At 36.1% G+C, this 20,730-nt stretch overlaps 1 protein-coding gene across 1 annotated transcript; it reads right to left on the bottom strand.

Moving 5' to 3' along the window:
- Positions 1-835: 835 nt before the first annotated feature.
- Positions 836-2,388, bottom strand: LOC104221967 (3-ketoacyl-CoA synthase 3-like). The gene has a single exon (XM_009773127.2). It carries the CDS (start codon positions 2,284-2,286, stop codon positions 889-891), a length of 1,398 nt encoding a protein of 465 aa, XP_009771429.1. The 5' UTR covers positions 2,287-2,388; the 3' UTR covers positions 836-888.
- Positions 2,389-20,730: the final 18,342 nt, after the last annotated feature.

The raw sequence follows: 20,730 nt of genomic DNA, 5'->3' as shown, positions 1-20,730 counted from the left end.
TACTATTTATAACAAAAACAACATAATTGGAATTTGAATATGCTGGACTTAAAATAGATTGTCAACCCGTTCATCATTACATTAGAATTTTCTCCCATTTTAAGAGAATTCTACTGTTCATATGTAATAATAATGTAACAAAATTTATTTTTATCTTATTAATGCAATATATTTTAACGGCAAAGTAGATTCGATTGAACCCCTTGCCTACGTCTAGCTCCGGTACAGATACTACCTCTCCTTGTCAACATCCAAATCCAGCATGATATTGGATTAAAACAAATGTGATTAATGGGGAAGGAATAATGAGTTAAGTGATAATTTAGGGTCAGATTAGAAATTCACTCAAAAAAGTATTTAGTAATTAGTATGACATAATTTTAATTTTTTTTAGCTGAGATTGACTGTTCCCAAAAAAAATAAAAGAAGTAATCGACGGACCGACCATCTAGTGAACCTGCGAATTGACCAAAAGATCTGTCTCATAGACAAAAGTTGCATGTAGCGCTCAATTGTTCCGAACTCTTGTCTTATAAGGAGAACTAACTTATGCGCACATTAAAACTAGAACTTATGCCTGATGGGCACAAAAGTCATTTTCAAGAATTTCGCTAAGTAGGGCTAAACTCCTTATAGTGTCTTTTTTCTGCAATATCTTGCTTTATTTTTTATATGATTGGATTAAAAAAGAATTTCTACATCAACTAAAATAACCATAAAAAATACCATCTAAATATGTAGAGTGACTTTGTAAGTCAAGATGACAAATATAAAATAATTTTTTTATTACAAAACAAACAAAAAAAAATTCTTGAACAATATCCATTAATTGAGTGACAATTTGAGATATCAACTACAACAAAAAGACAAAAAATAGAAAACGAAAGCTCAAGGGAAAACAATGTCATCAGGAATACAAAAGGTGTTTGGATCTTCATCTTGAATCCACCCAAACTTCTCCAAAAATGGATTGGCTGTATTTTTTGGAGGATAATTATCAATGCAATCTTTCCAAACATTTCCATCTCCTAAATCTCTTAACACTTCCCACAAACAACTATTACACTTAAACCCTGCACCAAAGCTGATCATTAGCACTTTATCACCTTTCTTTAATCTTTCTTTAGCCTCCATATAACCCAACACATACCAAAGACTACTTGCTGAAGTGTTACCAAATCTATGCAAAGTCATTCTTGCTGGCTCTAAATCGTACTCACTTAGATTCAAATTTGTTCCAACTCCATCAATTACTGCTTTTCCTCCTGTATGAAGACAAATATGATCTACACCTGTTTTGAAATTGATCACTGGCTTAGCTCCTCCTTTTGTTGAACCCCAATTCATTTTTCTCACAAGTGACACAATTGCAAATCTAAGTAACTCTCTTACTGGAAGAATTAAGGGTGCAATTGTTTTCAAATTATCGATTAGTGCTTTCGTCGCGGCCTTTGGTAGTGTTTTATCAAGGTGGAAACCTATGTGACCTTGATCATCTTCTTTTTGTATGCAACTATCATAAGCTTCATCTTTTGCACCATGGTGTGTTCTAACTAGGTTTTTCAACTGGAACATAGCCTTATTTTTCAAAGCCATTTTGTTTGTCAAAAGAACTGCACACCCCCCTGACCTAAACAAACAATTAGAAAGAATCATAGACCTATTATTCCCTATGTACCAATTTGGACTCAAGGACTCAGATGTTACCATAAGTGCAACCTTATTCTTCTCATTCTTGAAAATATTTTCCACGATATTTATCGATATGAGACTAGCACTGCACCCCATCCCGGTGATATTATACACTTTGATATCTTTCCTCATTTTGTAATAATTGATTATTCGACCAGCTAAAGAAGGCATGCAAGTTAACATGGATATATTCACCACGAGAACATCGATTTCATTAGGGGATATTCCATTTCTTTTCAAGACCTTGTCAATACTATCATGGAAAAATTCTTCCATTTCCAAAATTCCATCTTCATATGTAGGACATGTTTCACGACCATAAAAGACATTTCTTGGTGCATATGTTTGTTCACCAATGCCTGAGCTCACAATAGCTTTTAAGAGAAACTTGTACTCATTTAAGCCAAGATGTTTGTTTCTCCTAATAATTTCCCCCGAAAATCCTGTGCTAAGCATTCGATCATCGGTTGGCTTGTGACATTCGTAGTCCAAAATGTAACAATTTTGGTGTCTTTTTCGATCTATAATCTTCCATATCAAGAAGAGGAGATAAAAGAGAGGAAGACCATAAAACAAAATGGAAATGAGATCCATGAGAAAGAGAATAAGGATCGAAGACTAAATGATAAAGAGAGTGAGAGAAAGGAAAATAGCTAAGTGTTTTTGTACGTCCAACACTCTTGTTTTTTTAGTGATGAGAAATCTAATTCAAAGTCTGAGTATAAAAAGAAGGATCCAAGTTGGCACATGTTACTAAATACTATATTTGATACTTATATTTGACTTCTCTCAACTCCCACCAACTGACCGGTGCTTGACCCTAACAAATCTTTATTACAGGGATATATATCCATCAACTTTCAGAATTAACTTTCAGAATTAACCAAAACTTGTTAGGGGTTTGTTATGATTTTATTATCATATTTGGTTTTCATGTCTGTTGAAAGAAAGGAAAACGTATTTACGATAATTGGGTTTTTCTTTTTTTAGAAGAATATTATAAATCCCCCGTATTTGGCTAGTACCTTTCTTGGAAGAAAAAGTTTGGACTTCCATAAATGTGGATTCTTCTTCTCATTCACGAGCATCCACAATGTAGTCATAAGGGGTTTGAGAGTCTTATTTAGGAAGAGAACTTTTCGGGACAAGTATTAATGTGTCACTTGTATTTACCTCATTGTGAAGTTGTTCTCTCGATATTTTCTACTCTCTTTTATATAGTGGATTGCTCATCTCCATTATGGACGTAGATCAATTGACCTAATCACGCTAAATACTTATGTCTCTTTTGATATCTTTTTCTTTTGTTATTTGATTGATCGTCGTTCAAGGTTTGCTTTACCAGCTTCGGTATGACACCGGGTTCTTTCGGCCCTAACAAAACTGACCATCTTTATTATAGGCATATATATTTGTATACACATTAGGTATAAAAGAAAGAAAGATTAACTCCAATCACTTTCTGAACTTACAAAAACTGACAATCTTTATTACAGGGCAATATATATTCACACACATTATTACGTGCTACTATTGCCTGTCCATGGGCTAAATATATACATTTGTCTTTTTAAGTTTCAAATATGTTTAGGCATTTCTTGTACTATTTTGTTAAGAACATTGTCTCCTATCTATTTGGAAAAATACAAAAGGTTGCAATTAATGGAACATGTATAGTTAATAATTATGAATACGCAGCTAGTAACCACTATGTGCTTACAATCTAATTCTAATGTTATCTCCCCTGCACCTTCTCTAATCTCCCCATGCGCAGTAAAAATAACCAAAGAAATAATACACATATATCTACTATTCTGATTGTAAAATTCCCGCTCTAAGAAAGTACCTCTCTATAACAACAGTCCTATATAATAGTCATTCATTATAAAAGTTAAGTTTTATATGGAAATAATTTTAATATTATATTATAATATATGTCCTCTAAAAAGCAGCCAAAAAATATCGAAACAAACGAGATTATTATAAAGACGTTTGACTGTATATATCTTTTTATAAGTTTCTGAAGTTCAATAAATCAGGCGTGGGAGGGATTCATCGTTTTTCTTGGCCGTTGAATTAACGTCGTTCATTCGAATGAAATAGAATAGTGTAGTACATAAAAATTTAGATACGAAGAAATTAAAGATTACATGTCAAGAAAAAAGAAAAAAAGACATCCTCGTGTATTACTTCTCTAGGCTTCTTTGTAACTTGTAATTTTTTAGTGTATATCTCGTGGCTACCATGATCCTAAAAAGAAAAGTATGGAGGTTGGAGATTAGGCAAAAAATTAATAGGTAGTCGAGCGATTATTATCAATATCATTTTTTGCTCCATCTTCAGTGGGAGAACTTGGTTGTAGTTTAGAATATCTTATTTGGTCCATCTTGTGCTTGTCAGTGTCATTATTATTATCTTATTATTATTGTCTTAATCTTCATATTTATTAGTATTGTTTCTTTTTATTTGGATATTTTGCTACTTTTGCCGGTAGTACTTTCCTTTCATTTCTACCGTATATATATTCACCATAACTTTTTATTCGTGCTCTTTTTTTCATGCCAGTTTTAAAAATACTTTTCTTGATTCTATCGGAAACAGTTATTCTATCTTTCACAAGGTAAAAATAAGGTCTATGTATATCCTGTTAGGTTTCGCGAATGGGTGTGAATGGAAAATGGAAGAGGTACCTTTTGAATTGCACCTCTTCATCTCACCCTTTCATTGTCTATAAATTCAGAGTTTAAGCCTCATTTTTTAAAGATGGAAAATCTGAGAAACATCTCCCCTTTTTTCTACATAGTTGCATTATTTTTCAAATAAACAAAAGTGTCAAGTGTGATTTGCTCCGTTTATTGAGTTCGCTGAAGTTCTATAATTTCGATTGCTAGTATTACAAAATAGTTTTTTCATTCTATTCTAGGAGGAAGTAATCTATAACCTTGGAAAACAATGAGGTGATTAAATTCCTTAAGGACACACAAGCAACTTGTGAGCTCAGAAATTATTATGTTTTGTTTTATTGAATTAATGTTTCTTTACTTCTCCGATTGTCTGATTTCAAATACAGATTACTAACATATCCCCCCCCCCGGACTCTATTTTGTGGGATTACACTAGGTATATAAGCAATCCAAACTCTCAACAAAATATAAAAGAGGACCACAAGCATGTGTAAATACCTCAATGTTCTCATGTGGACACTCCTCACCCCGATGACAATATCTCAAATATCCATGTTGATGTTTTTGACCCATTTTTCTTTTCTTTGTTGATTCCTCTCAATGAAATTTTTCATGTTGCACTAAGTTACTTACTGATGTATGCGTGCGGTCAGGGAATACTTTGGGGTGAACACCCATTCGAACTAGATAGTCTCCTATCACTAGGCTCACCAATCAACCTGGACTTTTTTAATTATTATTCCTACCGGATATAAAAAAAAACCATAAGAATTGTTTCCAGCCATGTGTTCCCCTATGGCATAAGCGCTCTTGGGTGGGGTGGGCCATTCCATCAAATCTTTAAGAAGGGGACCAATATCGTATTTGATGGTCGGTATGGTGATAGGCTGCGTTTCTACTAATGCCTTCCCAACCGTTGAAAGATTGAGCGAGAACAGTAAGGGGCACATAAACAAAAAAGTCATTGTGCGGGGATGCGATTAGCCAAGCTGGGGAAAAAAAGCCGTCCGACCATACTGAAGTCTTGGCATCGAGAGAGATTTGAGATTCCGTAAGTAACACAGTGAGTGCTTTCTAAGAAGGGCTTAGAAAAAGAAAATAAAATAGGAATAATCGCGTTGGTCGTAGTAGATCAACTTTCATGCTATTTCTTGCTCCAACATGAAAGTTCCATTTCAGGGAAGGACGACGTACTATGATACTTTATATTTTGTCGAGCCCTACTTTGGTCTCTAGTTTGATGGTTATAAGTGCTAAAAATCTGGTACATTCCGTTTTGTTTCTCATCCTAGTCTTTTGCAACACTTCAGGTTTACTTCTTTTGCTAGGTCTTGACTTCTTCGCTTCACTTCAGGGCATGTCCTTCATTGTGGTCACTACTCCATACTGTGTGGCAGCGAAGCTTACAATTGTTCACTAATTATGATAGTTAACCAAGGCCTCTTTCCTCCTTCATTTTCTGCTCGCTCGTAGGGGTCAGGACCCTTATTTAGAAAAGGGAAAGGGCTTTTTTTTATAGATATTGAGGTTGAGTAAGGGGGGGGAGGAGCTTGAAGAGCGAAGCTCTTTTGCGGAATTGGAATTTTTTTATAGTGCAAATTCCATAAAACGTGACCCAAGATCCATGATACGAAAACCAAAACCAGAATAACGAAGAAAAAGACATCATGATGTAAGTTTGTTATTCCTTACATTATAGGTGTTGCTGTGTCTTGGGATCCTAATTTCCATGTTTTCGTTGCATCACAAGGAGAAATTGTGAGGAATAGCCTTTCTAGAACAATCATTTGGTTTGGTTCATTTTTGACTTATTCTACGATAATCCAAACTGCAGCGGCACCTCACGAACTTCTTACTGGGGAAATCTATAATAGCCATTTGTGTAGGATTAGTAAAATAGGAGAAGTGCCTTTACTTTCAAATGACAACTGCTTCTTCCTACTGTGAGGGCGTTGAAACCGAACCGCCCCCGCCCGATCAAGTACCTGTTGCTTCGCTGGTAGGCCTACTTAGGTCAGGGTTCCAAACCTCAGTTCTTACCAACCTCCAGTGTTTAATCTAAATCTTTCTAACTAGAGCTCGATTGAATAAGAATCATTGATTTCCTATGCTGTCAATTTCTTATTCATTCATTGCGTTCAGCCGGTGCTCCTTTCTCATCTCAAACCATAACTACTCTGAATGTTAGGGAAGATAAGGGAAGACCGCCTGAGTGAAGTGACCGAAGGAACTTGACTTATCCGAACTGAATGATAGTGGCTTAAAGCATTGCCTATCACGAGAAGCCTCACTTAAAGAGGTACCTTTTGAATTACACCTCTTCATCTCACCCTTTTGTCTATAAATTAGGAGGTTTAGCCTCATTTTTCAAAGATGGAAAATCTGAAAAACTTTTTCCCTCTTTTCTACATAGTTGCATTATTTTCCAAATAAACAAAAGTGTTAAGTATGATTTGCTCTGTTTGTTGAGTTCGCTGAAGTTCTGTAATTTCGATTGCCAGTATTACAGAGTAGTTTTTTTGTTCTATCCTCTGGGGAAGTAATCTATAACCTTGTGCAGCAGTGAGATGATTAAATTCCTTAAGGACAAAAGCAACTTATGGTATCGAAAATTATTATGTTTTGTTTTATTGAATTAACGTTTCGTTACTTTTTTGATGGTGTGATTTCGAACAGAGATTACTAAGGAATTTAACATAATTGATTATTCGGATGGTGTGACAGAGAAATTTTAGAGTAAAGTTTTGGCAGTCTATTTGGTATGGAGAATAACAAATGAACAGTATCTTCCGCGAAATCTAATTGGTGTTTTCGCAAGTATTTAGTGTTGTATGTCCACCCAAGTAGTTGCCATACAATTTGACTGGCTATAATTCTGGTCACATGGTCATTGTATTGGTATGGAACATATGTTCCAACAACAACAACATACCCAATATAATTTTACGGGTGGGGTCTGAGAAGGGTCATGAGTATGCAGACCTTACCCCTACCTGGAGAGGTAGAAAGACTGTCTCTGAAAGACCCTCGGCTCAAGAAAAGGTGAAAAGGAAGAATAAGGGAGAAGAAGAGGAGGAAAGTTGGGGAGGAGGGAGAAAGGCGATAAGCAAACAGGATAAAAACTAGTATCAAATAGTAACCATCAGGGAGCAACAATATCCAGCAAAAGGGAAGAAAAAGTAGCATCAAACAGTAACAATCAGAGAGCAACAATTCTAGTAGAAATTTACAAAAACAAAGGATGTGGTTGTAAAGTACCAAATACAATAACAAACTAGAAGGAAGTAACTTTCAACCTACAACAAGAATATTACTAGTACTACTGGTGAACCTATGAAAAACTCGCAACTACCTGTCAACCCACTACCTTAATCCTCGACCTCCACACCTTCATATCGCTGGTCATGTCCTCGGTTAGGTGAGGCACCGACAAGTCTAGCCTAATAACCTCTCCCCAATACTTCTTAGGCCTACCTCTGACCTTCCTCAAGCCCGTCATGTTCAACCTCTCACACCTCCTAACCGGGGCATCTATATTTGTCCTTTTCACATGCCCAAACTATCGCAACCTCGATTACTGTAACTTGGCTTCCATAGATGCTACTCCCATCTTGTCCTTGTTAACTTCATTCCTGATCTTGTCTTTCCTGGTATGACCACACATCCATCTCAACATTCTCATTTCTACTACGCTCATCTTTTGGACATGAGACTTCTTGACAGACCAACACTCAGCTCCATACAACATAGCCGGTCTAACCACCACCCTATAGAATTTGACCTTAAGTCTAGGCGGCATATTCTTATCACATAAAACCCCCGAAGCTAGCTTCCATCTCATCCAACCCACTCTTATGCGGTGAGTAACATCCTCGTCAATTTCCTCGTTGCCTTGGATTATACACCCAAGATACTAGAAACTATCTCTTGTGGGAATGACTTGAGTATCAATGTTTACTTCTACTTCTTCTTCATGCCGCTCCTGACTAAACTTGCACTCTAAGTATTCAGTTTTTGACCTACTTAACTTGAAACCAATTGATTCCAGCGTCTGTCTCCAAACTTCCAACCTAGCGTTAATAATCCCTCGCGTCTCGTCAATCAATACTATGTCATCAGCAAATAGCATGCACCATGGCACCCTCCATTGCACGTGACGAGTCAAGACATCCAACACTAGGGCAAACAAAAATAGGGTAAGGGCCGATCCCTGATGTAACCCCATCTCCACTAGAAAATGTTTCGAGTCTCCTCCTACAGTCCTCACCCGAGTCTTAACGCCTTTGTACATGTCCTTCATCACCCTAATGTACACTATGGTGACTCCTCTAACCTCCAAACACCTCCATAGCACCTCCCTTAGGACTTTGTCATAAGCCTTCTCAAGGTCAATGAACACCATGTGCAAATCCTTTTTCCTCTTTCTATACCTTTCCACCAGTCGTCTCACAAGGTGAATGGCTTCTATGGTTGACCATCCTGGCATAAATCTGAACTGATTCTCAGATATAGATATGTATGTCCTCACATGGAACAGATGTTCCAATCATAAGAATTCAAGTACGTGAAAACCAAGAATTGTGTTCACTTTCCACTATTTCAAATCTCACTTGGGTGGTACAAAGAGATATTATTACTAGTACAGATAGTGTTTGATCATGCACATCATATAAACGAAGTCAATCATCATATAGATGAAGGCTTAAAGTTTGTCGGATTCTGGCCACATAAAATTCACAAGTATAAACGAAATCTACTTATCAAGTTGTGGGTTTGAACAAGTGAAACTATGGTCACCGCACAGAAGCAAACCTAGGATTCAGCGATCGCGGGGACATCATAACATTCAATATAAATTTATCACTACTTATAAAGATTGATATATGAGCCAATACTAATACTTGACTGTTTCTTGAAGACATTTACAAGCATATATAATGTTTTTGTGGAAGTTACTGGGTGTCGATGACCCCTCTTATTAAAATGTGTGTCTGTGTCACGCCCCGAACCTAGGCCTGGACGTAACACGACACCCAGTGCTTGACTACTATGACCGAGCGAATCAACTTGCTGGCTGAATCAACATGTGATAAAGTCTATATTTACCATCTCTACTCAAGAATACGTGTATACTGTGATAAAACACAGGGCTTTCTGCTGCTTGACTTTCACTTGTTGACAATTCGAACACTTGGCCATAAAGTTTGCGACGTTCCTTTTCATGTCGTTCCATCAATAAATCTCCTTGAGCATGATACTTTTTCGGGGAACCTAGATGGATAGAATACCTGGAATTATGAGCTCTTAACATGATCCTTCCTTGCTAAGTCTACGTCTGTAACACACAATCCCTCTTAGTACCTCAAAGTACTATCATCTCCCCCTTGTTCAAAATCCATCGTCTTAAGCTTTCGAATACCCTCTTTCAGTTACAACAAGTAGGAATCATCAAATTGTTTCTCTTTCACTTAGGATATTAAGGAGGAAAAAGTCTTGTTCTGGACAACAACTCCACCATCTTCGTAATCCGAAAATCGAACTCCTAGCTTGGATAAGAAGTGAACTTCTTTCACTATAGTACTCTGGTCTTCCTCAATCATGGGCTATATTTCCCATACTAGATTATCTTTTTTAGTTACTTCTTGAAAACACTTATAGTATTGTTGTGACCTAAGCCTTTGACCAATACTCCGAAGATTATAGTCTCGTGCAATGGCACTACCCTCGTGATACATAATTGTGCATAATTTTGTAGTTTTTATATCCCATGCTATCTATGCAGATTTTTAAATCTCCAACTGGACTTAATGACGATTTTCGCATCCCCCCCCCCTCGTAGACCAAAGGTTAAGGTCTTGTATATGCGGAACCTTCTCTTTAGTTAGGATCCGAACAACTTTTCTTATCTTCTGCAATTCTTGTACTTTACGTAAATGACGACTCATCTTCCAACGTACTTCTAAGAAATCATTCTTTACTAGAAAAAACTAAATTACTTACATAAAAGGAAAGCTAATGTATTGACAACTATCATTATAATCTTAATGATTTAACTCTGCTCACACTGTCAATCTTGGGGAAATCCCTTTTTGATAACTCTTAAAGGTTATTCTTCCGTAGTTTTCTCTCTTACTGCTAGCTAATTTTTTTCACTCTCACTGTACTTAGGGTTTAACTTAAACTCTTTAGGTTCTAACACACGTTTGATGTTTTAAATTATTAATCACTAACTAGTGTTGACTTGGATAAGTAAATCAAGTTGTAACTCTACTAACTCTCCCGAAATTGCTAATTCACTATATTTACTCAAAAGTTACATACTATTCTTTTACTAACCATCTGCTAGCATCATGTTCTCTTATTCTACTTTGAATAACTAAAGTGAAGCATACAGTTATTCTTAACTTCCCTCAATATCTGACTCTATTCTACAGTCGCATACTATCCATTTTTTTTTCTATATACATGGTTCACACTTAAGGAAATTTCGTCTGCCTTAAACAAATTTGGAATATCTAACCCCAAACTTTCTATGCACTTCAAAGTCATATCAGATTATACACATCTGGGGTAAACACTTAATCACATAACCTAAGGGGAAACTGTCATATCTTTTATCTCATAATAATAGCTACTTCTTATAATAACTTACTAACGTAGTACTTTCTAGTTTCGATTTGAAAAAATCTGAGTAACTTAAAATAATTCCCTGATATTAAATAGCGACTGCTCTTGGTTCTCATTTCGTACATCATATTTTCTTAGTCATATGCATGAGTCGTGCGAAAAATACATATTTGGTAATATCAAACATTTCTGTCTCCTAGGTATTTTCCCTTAGGATTTTTTCTGTCCAAAACTATAGTGATCAATTCTATGCTCGCTGCGCTTAAACTCTTAACTTGTTACATCGTGGGGTCTGATATCTAAACTATCATCATCCCACATATGGCTCCATTTTTGAGAATTAAATTGAAATTGTTTAGTGAGGTAAAACACATACCGATACACTACCATACACAAACTTGTCCTTTAGAGTATACCATCATCTAATAAATAACTTCTTGCACCATTCGGACATTCTTGGGTCTTAATCCAGACCTAAAACATGCGAAGATTTCGCTATAACCATTGTTATTTACATTTTCTTTAAGCACTCATAGGCATCACTATATAGTCACAAGTCAGCAGAGTTTGGATACACTAAATATTGGAGATCTATTAACTAAATAACTGAATACTGGCATACTGAATAATCATAAACCTGCTAACTGAAAGACTGTATAACTGGCAACTGAGGTAAATTGATAACCATAAAATATGATAACTTCTTTTGTACTTTCTGATAAGATTATGCTCTAATCTGTACTATAGCATCCTTTCAAGTCTCATTTGTTACCAACCTATACTCCATAATTATACCCTAATGGGCAATCATCTTTTTTAGGACCTTGGATTTTTTTCTACCCATCGCTTGGGCATTCAATACGTCTGGAGTTCGATGGGAAGAAAAGGTTACCTATTACTCTAAGTTTCATGGCACGATCTAGAATAGAAAGAAATAAGACAATCCTGAATGTCTTGGTAGTTAACCGCTCAGATGCATGACCGACACATATATATATAAAGCAAACTCCACTGGACACGACTTTATAGACCCCCTAGGACATTTGAACCTAATGATCTGACACCAAGTTTTGCCATTCCCCGAAGCTGGGCCTAAACATAACACGACACCCAGTGCCCGACCGAGCAAACTAATTTGCTGGCTAAATCAACATGTGATATCATAACATATTGAAAGCAGAAAATAAACTAACACATGTTGACACATTGAAAGTCTTAATGACATAAATCAAAGTGAGAAAATACTAATATAGGTCTGAAACATATATGTAGTCAACATTGCTTAAACTGAAAAGCAAGCGACTCTGCCTAACTGTTACTCTAGTCTATGAAGCCTCTAATGAAGTAATAGAAATGCTAGTTATCTGTAAATATTGAAAAACTGTAAAGTAATGGTAATGCCTCGAAATAACTGGGGCTCACCAAGTAGCTGGTACGAGAATCCTAGCACTCTGAATCGTCAACCTATAAATAATTACCTGCATCGTGAGATGCAGTCCCCAGACATAAGGGATGTCAGTACATTTAAATTGCACTGGTATATAAAACAATTGAAAAAAATAACTATAAATACTGAAAATGATACTGAGTTGATAACTGATAATTGATAATTGATAACTGAAATAATAACTTTTGAAATTGAAACTGAACTGATAAATGATAATTGAACTGAACAAAGGATGTAAGGATTTGAATACTTCCTTTTCTGAATGATGAACTGCCTATTTATCTGATTAAATAAATAGCGGCCTCAGGCCCAATATATATGTGCACAAACTGTGACCTCGGGCCAAAGTATACATATACATAACTACAACCTCAAGCCCAAAGATGCATAAACTACAGCCTCAGGCCCAAATATGCATAAAGCATTAACTACGACCTTAGGTCCAAATACAGGGGTTCTACATTCAGGAATTTAAAATCAGGAACTAAGAATCATACTGCAATACGTGATACTAAAATACTGAATCATATTGAGTTACATGATATCGGATGCTGAATAGAACTAGACTGAGACATGTATTCATGAACTAATCATGAAAACTGAAACTTCAACTGTTATGACATGCTAAGTAATATAGACTGAGACGCATGGGCATCATACCCAAGTCTATATTGATTACGCACTAATTTCACAACGTTCAGAATGAAAGCCATGAATGAGTTACGAAGCTAGAGAATAGAAGTTCTGTAACTATTCAAGGAACTAGGCATAACTATATTTCTGAGGCAATTAGTAACGTCGTAAAAGAAACGTAGTGTAGGGAGAATCATTAACATTCCCAAACATAGAGAGTTAGCCTCACATACCTTAACTTCCTACTCTTGAGCGAAATACAACATTCGACAACCCTCTCAACTTTAATCTATATCAATACAAGTCAAAGGAATTCCATATTAGCAATAATACTCATGTTTTGGTCACTTAGTTATTTTATCAAACACTTGGTGGGCATAAAGTTTCAAAACCCTTATTAATGGTGTTTCTACACCCAACTACCCATTCTCTTGCACCTAGATAATTCTAAAATCTCAAATTTCTTATAATTAATATCATTCTTTATCATCCATAAGATAAACAATACCCTTAACCAATTATCAACAATCAACAACCCAAACCTATAATCGTTCATGGTTTTATATCAAATTCATCAACTCATATCTCATGAACTATAGTCTATAATCATTAATCCATACTATAATCAAGTAGAGGGTGAAGTTATTACCTTTTTAATGTTCAATCCTCTTGAATTCGAGTTCTAGGGTTTCTTTTCACAACCATGATGTCCCAATTGAATATGTAATGATTTGAAGGGTTACCCATGTTAATAAGGTGTTGGAAATTTGAAATCAACTTAGAATCATCATTAGAACTTACCTTGAATGAGGAGGGACCTTGGAGGAAGTTAGATTCTTGAGAGCTTCCCTTTCTAGAGCAAGTTTTTGTGTTTTGGGGTGTGGGAGATGAAGTAGGGATTTTAAAACAGCTTCTCGGGTGCGCCTCCATGCAGCTGAAGGACCAACTGCGCACATGAATGCTCAGTAGGGAAGTAGCATTGCCAAACATGTGCGGTTGCGCAACTGGGCGCGCATACTACGCATTGATAGTAAAACACACATAACATTTTGCTCAGAAATTCATTTGGTCTCCACAATATATTGTTGGAAAGTTATTTCAAAGGGACACAACTTTTATGTTTTAAGTTGTCTGAAATTCCCAACATATTTTCATGCAATACTGATATAAGTTAGACCTTCCATAAACTTAGGCAATTTTATCGAATCTTATGCGCCAACTCTCTGTCTTGATTCAAAAATAACTATTTTCGCCCATTCTCATCTCGATGGGACTTAACATGTCTAAAATGTCATACTAATATTCATTTAACACGTTCACACCTAATCTGAATTTGCGGAGTGTTACATTATCTCCCCTTGGGATCATTCATCCTCGAACGATTGTCTTAACTGTAACTATGACTAACTATGGACCTTAAACGGGCCTGGCAGAAGCATGTGAACACTGAACTTTCATGAACACTTGCATACTAAACTGAATGAATACATGATTACCGAACTGAATATGTACTAAACTGGATGACTAATAAACTGACTGAATACTGAGCTGGCATGAAAATTTAAGTACTAAACTGGAGTGATATCTCAGCACTGAACTGACATGAGTATCTAAGTGTTGAAATGACATGAGTATCTGAGTACTAAACTGATATGAATGTTTGAATACTGGAAACTTGAATGTTATAACATGACACATAAGATACTGGGTGTACAACTGCCAATTCTGTCTAAATCATAAGCTACATGTCCGATCCTTGTAGGATCCTATACGGCCTAATGTATCTGGGACTAAGCTTTCCTTTCTTCCTAAATATTATAATACCTTTCATAGAAGAAATTTTCAAAAATATCCAATCAACAAGTCGAAACTCTAGATCTCTGCGCCGCACATCTGAATAGGACTTTTGGCAGCTCTAAGCTATCTTCAACTTGACTTTCTCCATAGCCTGATAGACCAAATTTGGTCCCAAAAACTCTGCTTCACCCACTTTGAACCAACCAATTGGCGATGTGCACCTTCACTCGTACAGAAATTTCTAAGGTGCCATCTTGAAATTAGAACGACAACTGTTATTATAAGCAAACTCAATGAGAGGTATGTGATCATCCCAATAACCTTTAACATCAAGGACATAACCTCAAGTGTCTGAATAGTGCACTCTGCTTGGCCATCTTTCTAAGGATAAAAAACTATGCTGAGGTTTACTTTTGTGTCTAATTCTTTCTGAAAGGTCTTCAGAAGGTTCGTTGTAAACTAAGCACCATGATCTGAAATGATGGACAATGGAGTCTCACTAAATCGGACGATTTTTTGAATGTAAACTTGGCATAATCTTCTGTTGAATTTGTGGTCTTTACTAGCAAGCGGTGTGCTGACTTGGTAAGTCGAACTACAATCACCAAATCAAATCATGCTTTCAAAATAAGCGAGATAATCTTTTAATAAAGTCCATATTTACCATCTCTACACAAGAATATGTGTATACTGTAGTAAAACATAGGGCTTTCTGCTTGACTTTCACTTACTGATAATTCGGACACTTGGCCATAAACTTTGCGACGTTCCTTTTCATGTCATTCCACCAGTAAATCTCCTTGAGCATGATACTTCTTCGGGGAACCTGGGTTGATAGAATACCTAAAGTTATAAGCTTCTAACATGATCCTTCATTTCTAAGTCCATCTATGTCTGGAACACACAGTCCCTCTGTTCAACTGCTAACTCTTCAACTTTTTGCTTAGGCTGGTTGTGCTCCATATTCACAGCATTTAGAGTTCAATATTAGGAATATTTTCTTCAAATTTTCTCCTTAACACTTGTCAGGTGCTACAAAAGAAATCTTGAAGACAAGTTAACTAAACAAAAATAAAAATAAAATAAAAAATAAAGCTAATTCTTGAATTAGCACTAACAATTATTTTGAACACTATTGATTGTCAATCCCCGACAACAACGCCAAAATTTAACGAGCGCAAAACTCAACACGAAATTGATCCTCGCTAATCAAAGATAGTGTAGTATAATAATCGTCTCCGAAGGGATTGGATTTAAACAAAGCTCAAGTGATTTCTAGCTTAATGTTATTTAGGATGATTAAAACTTGATTTGTAATGGTTATGAACTACGATTAACTTGGAAAATTGAAATAAACTTAGAATCATCATTAGAACTTACCTTGGACAAGTAGGAACCTTGGAGGAAGTTAGATTCTTGAGAGTTTCTCTTTCTAGAGCAAGTTTTTTGTATTTTGGGGTGTGGGGGACGAAGTAGGGATTTTAAAACGGCTTCCCGGGTGCGCCTCCATGCAGCTGAAGTTCCAACCGCACACTTGAACGCGCAGTAGGGCAATAGCATTGCCACACATGCACGGTCGCATACGGGACCATCCGGGCGCGCACCTGGGCGAGCATACTGCACATTGTCTAGTAAAACGCACATAATATTTTGTTCAAAAATTTGTTCAGGATCCACAATACATCGTTAGAAAGCTATTTCAAAGGGCTACAACTTTCATGTTTTAGGTATTCCGAAATTCCCAACATGTTTTCATGAATTCCTGATATAAGATAGACCTTTCGTAAACTTAGTGGATTTTATTGAATCTTATGCACCACACTCTCCGCCTTGATTCCAAAATAACTATTTCTACCTATTCTCATCCCGTTGGGACTTCACATGTCTAAAATATCATACTAATATTCATTTAACACGTTCATACCTAATCCAAATTTGCAGAGTGTTACAGTCCGCTTCTTTCTCTACCAAAGGGAAAATAACAAATAAGCGAGATAGCCTTTGAAAGAATCTACGTTTTGTAGGACAAACGAGAAAAAAAGAAGTAAAAACGTGGTTGTTCCTCTTGATTTGATTCTCAAAGAATTTTGTATGCACTTGTTGGAGATATACCCTGTGCGATGTTTGTTTAAGAAGCCGATTTGGTGCCTGAAGGAAAATACGATCCTAACAGCATCCGCTCCCAAAGAGGTTGGACGAAGAAGCCCCATGTCAAGGGATGCGATAAATCGTTGCAACTATTGCAAACGAATGATACTAAGTCACGATCCAAGAAGAAAGTGGCAACAAAATCGGATTCTATTTTCTTAAATTCATAATTTGTATATATTTATCATTTTTGTTCTTTCTGAAATTTGATTTCATAACTGTTAGGATAAATGACTTATTTATGTGATTATGTCACATATATATTATGTCTTGCATGCACATTAATTAGGAATAACTAAGGTTATATTAGTTATTTCTTTTGGTATATTACTTTGTTAGCATAATCGAAATTTGTAAAAAAATTATTTTCAAAGTTGTAAGACATGAATGAGGCTTACATTAATATCTAAAAATTATTTTGAGATCATGAAGATGATATGTTATATGTATACGTGTTTGGAACAATAAAGATATGCATATGCTACTTTGATAAGAATAATATATCAAACTGTTAAAATATTAGGGGTACAATGGTTTAGTTAAAAAGCCATTGGACGCGAAAATTAAAAAATACTTGTAATTTTCTACCTCTATTCTAGGGACTAAAATCCTCGCAATTTTTTTACTTCCGTTATGGAGATTAAAATCTTCGTGATTTTCTACTCCTGTTTCAAGATTAAAATTTGCGTGATTTTTACTCAATCTTTGAGATTGAAATTGTCATGGTATTCTATTTATTTTTAGAGATTAAAGTCTGAATGACTTTGTACCTCGATTGTTTACTCAGGTTGAAGAGTAAATAATTCTTCGTTTTATTAATTCGGGTTGTGCCAAATATTACTCGATTTGAAAATTAAAAACTTCACTGTTCACTAAATCTGATTGTGTCAGATATTACTCGGTTTGAAGATTAAAAACTTCATCGTTAATTAATTCTAGCTATGTCGTGATACAAATAACAGTTGATGTGGTTGGCTCTACAAAGTAATCGGGGCGATGAATGTGAATCTCCTTTTAGAAAAATATGTTTGGAATATGGTATTATTCATCAAACATCAGCCCCTTGGTCACCACAATCTAATAAAATTGCAGAAAGAAAGAATAAAACGGTAAAGGAGATGATGAATGCCTTATTGATAAGTTCTGGTTTACCCCAGAACTTGAGGGGAAGTTATTATTACAGCTAACCGAACACTCAGTCGAGTTCCCCATAGCAAGAGCAATCCATTCCATATGAAAAATGGAGTGGAAGGAAGCCCAACTTAGATATTTTAAAGTGTGGGGTGCTTAACTAAAGTGCAAGTTCCTAAACCCAAAAGGGTAAAGATCGTACTAGAAATTATTGATTGTGTTTTTATAGGATATGCAACAAATAATAAGGCATATCATTTTTTGTTCATAGATATTCATATTAATATGGTAATCGAATCAGATAATGATGAATTCTTTGAGAATATTTATCCGTATAAAAAGAAATATGAGTTTTTTAGTGAAAAATCTAAGCGACCTTGGGAAGAAGCACATGAATGTACGTTGAATTAGAAAAATCCAAGACGTAGTAAACGTCTAAGGATAAATACTTCCTTTGGACCAGATTTTCTGACATTCTTGTTGGAAAATAAGCCTCAAATATTTAAAGAAGTAATGTCTTGCTCGAAAGAACATTTTTAAAAAGAGGCAGTCAATAGTAAGATAAAATCCATATTAAGTATTCATACTTGGGAACACAAGTCTTGCATTAAATTTAACAAAATACGTGGAAGAAAACAGGTACACAAATACATCCACAACGCCCGATCCTGGTGTCACTAGTCATGAGCCTCTAAGATGTTGTCCAGTACTGTCTACTCAATACAAAAGGAAAATAGTGAAATAAATAACACTAAGGATAGGAAGGAGAAAGGCAGGGCTAAGAACGCCGTGCAACTACCTTGCTATCTCCAGAAATACTCAGAAGCTGCTGAAAGCTCTCACTCTGATGATATGGAACCTGGATCTGCACACAAGGTACAAGGAGTAACGTGAGTACGCCAACTCAGTAAGTAACCAAAGTAAATAAAATCTGAGTACAGTGACGAGCATTTAAATCATATACACAATCTAACATAAAATCTCAATGGAAATATCAAAGTCAAATCCGTAGTTCAATTTCATAACAACTCGTAAAAACTTCAGTTTCAATGAAACTTATTTATAATATTTGTTCAACACATTTTTTAGTAGAGGCTCAGTATAAAGAAGAGTGAAAATAGTAATTTCATAAACAAGCCCCTCAGACTAAGCATTGGTCATATATATATATATATATATATATAGCCCATCGGGCAGCCTCTCAGTCACTCGTGACTCAGCTCTGTCAATCAACACTCTCACTTAACACTCATGCTCAATAAATATCTCATAATAAATAACCGCTGCGGCGTGCAGCCCGATCCATAATATATAGTCGACAGCGCTCACTGGGGGTGCGCAGACTCCGGATGGGCTCCTACAACCCAAGCGCTAAATCGCTGCGGCGTGCAACCCGATCCATATAAATATCGTTGTGGCGTGCAGCCTGATCCATAATATATATATATATATATATATTCTTTACCATCCGGCCCTTGGCCCCTCTCAGTCGTTAACCTCACAGCCACTCGGGCATTTTAGTGAAAAATTAGGGAAACTCAACCCAAACAAATTTCAAATATTTAAAGCAGAGTAATGAAACTAAATCAAAAGTAAACAGGTAAAAATCATGACTGAGGATATGCTTTCAAATCAAAACAGTATGAGGAAAGTTGTAAAATAACTCTGAGGGTCCAAACAGTTCGGCACAAGGCCCAAACATGGCATTCAACCCAAATTGATAGGTTCATTTCTAAAACACATAAATATCACATAGAGTTTATCAAAATAGATAATTCTACAATTGTCACGGGGCGGACTAAGTCACAATCCCTATGGGTGCACACCCACGCACCCATCACCTAGCATGTGCGTCACCATATTTACCAAAACAGTACAAAATTCCAGGGTGTCATACCCCCAAGTTCAGATTTACAATCCTTACTTACCTCGAATCGGATGAAAATCTACTCCGCGATGCTTTTGCCACTCGACTCGGCCTCAAATTGCCCCAAATCTATCCAAAATCAGAATCATAACATCAATATAAGCTAAGGAAACAAATCTCACGCGAAAATAATCAAATTACATCAAAAATTCCGAAATATGTCATACCCGACCCCCGGGCCCACATCTCAAAATCCGATAAAAATCATATCACTAGAATCTGTATCCTCCCACAAGTCCATACATACCAAAAACATCAAAATCGAACCTCAAATGACCTCTCAAATCCCCAATTTATACTCTCCAATTTCAAGCCCTAATTCCCCAATTTTAACCTTTAAATTTCACTAATTTCATGTCTAATAAGTTATAAATCACCATAGAATAGAGTATTGAGTTCAAAAACCTTACCTCCAAACTTTACCCCTCGAATCCCTCTTCAAATCCTCTCAAAAAGCTTTAAGCCCGTCTCAAAAATGGTGGAAACGGGCAAAAATTCGCGAAGGGAAGCTTATATACTTTCTGACCCAGGGATTCCGCAATTGCGGTCCTTTTCTCGCTCCTGTGGTACCGCTTCTACGGTCTAACCAACCACATATGCGGTTTTCACTTATTTCCCTTAAACCGCACTTGCGCCTCCCTACC

Source organism: Nicotiana sylvestris, chromosome 11 (assembly GCF_000393655.2).
Source record: "Nicotiana sylvestris chromosome 11, ASM39365v2, whole genome shotgun sequence".
NCBI classification, from domain to species: Eukaryota; Viridiplantae; Streptophyta; class Magnoliopsida; order Solanales; family Solanaceae; genus Nicotiana; species Nicotiana sylvestris.
The sequence above is the reverse complement of the archived record's forward strand: the minus strand, read 5'-3'. Positions and strand labels throughout refer to the sequence as shown.

Bases quoted from the DNA above. Each gene is read 5' to 3' on its own strand.
- LOC104221967 (XM_009773127.2), bottom strand. From the start codon at position 2,286: ATGGATCTCATTTCCATTTTGTTTTATGGTCTTCCTCTCTTTTATCTC.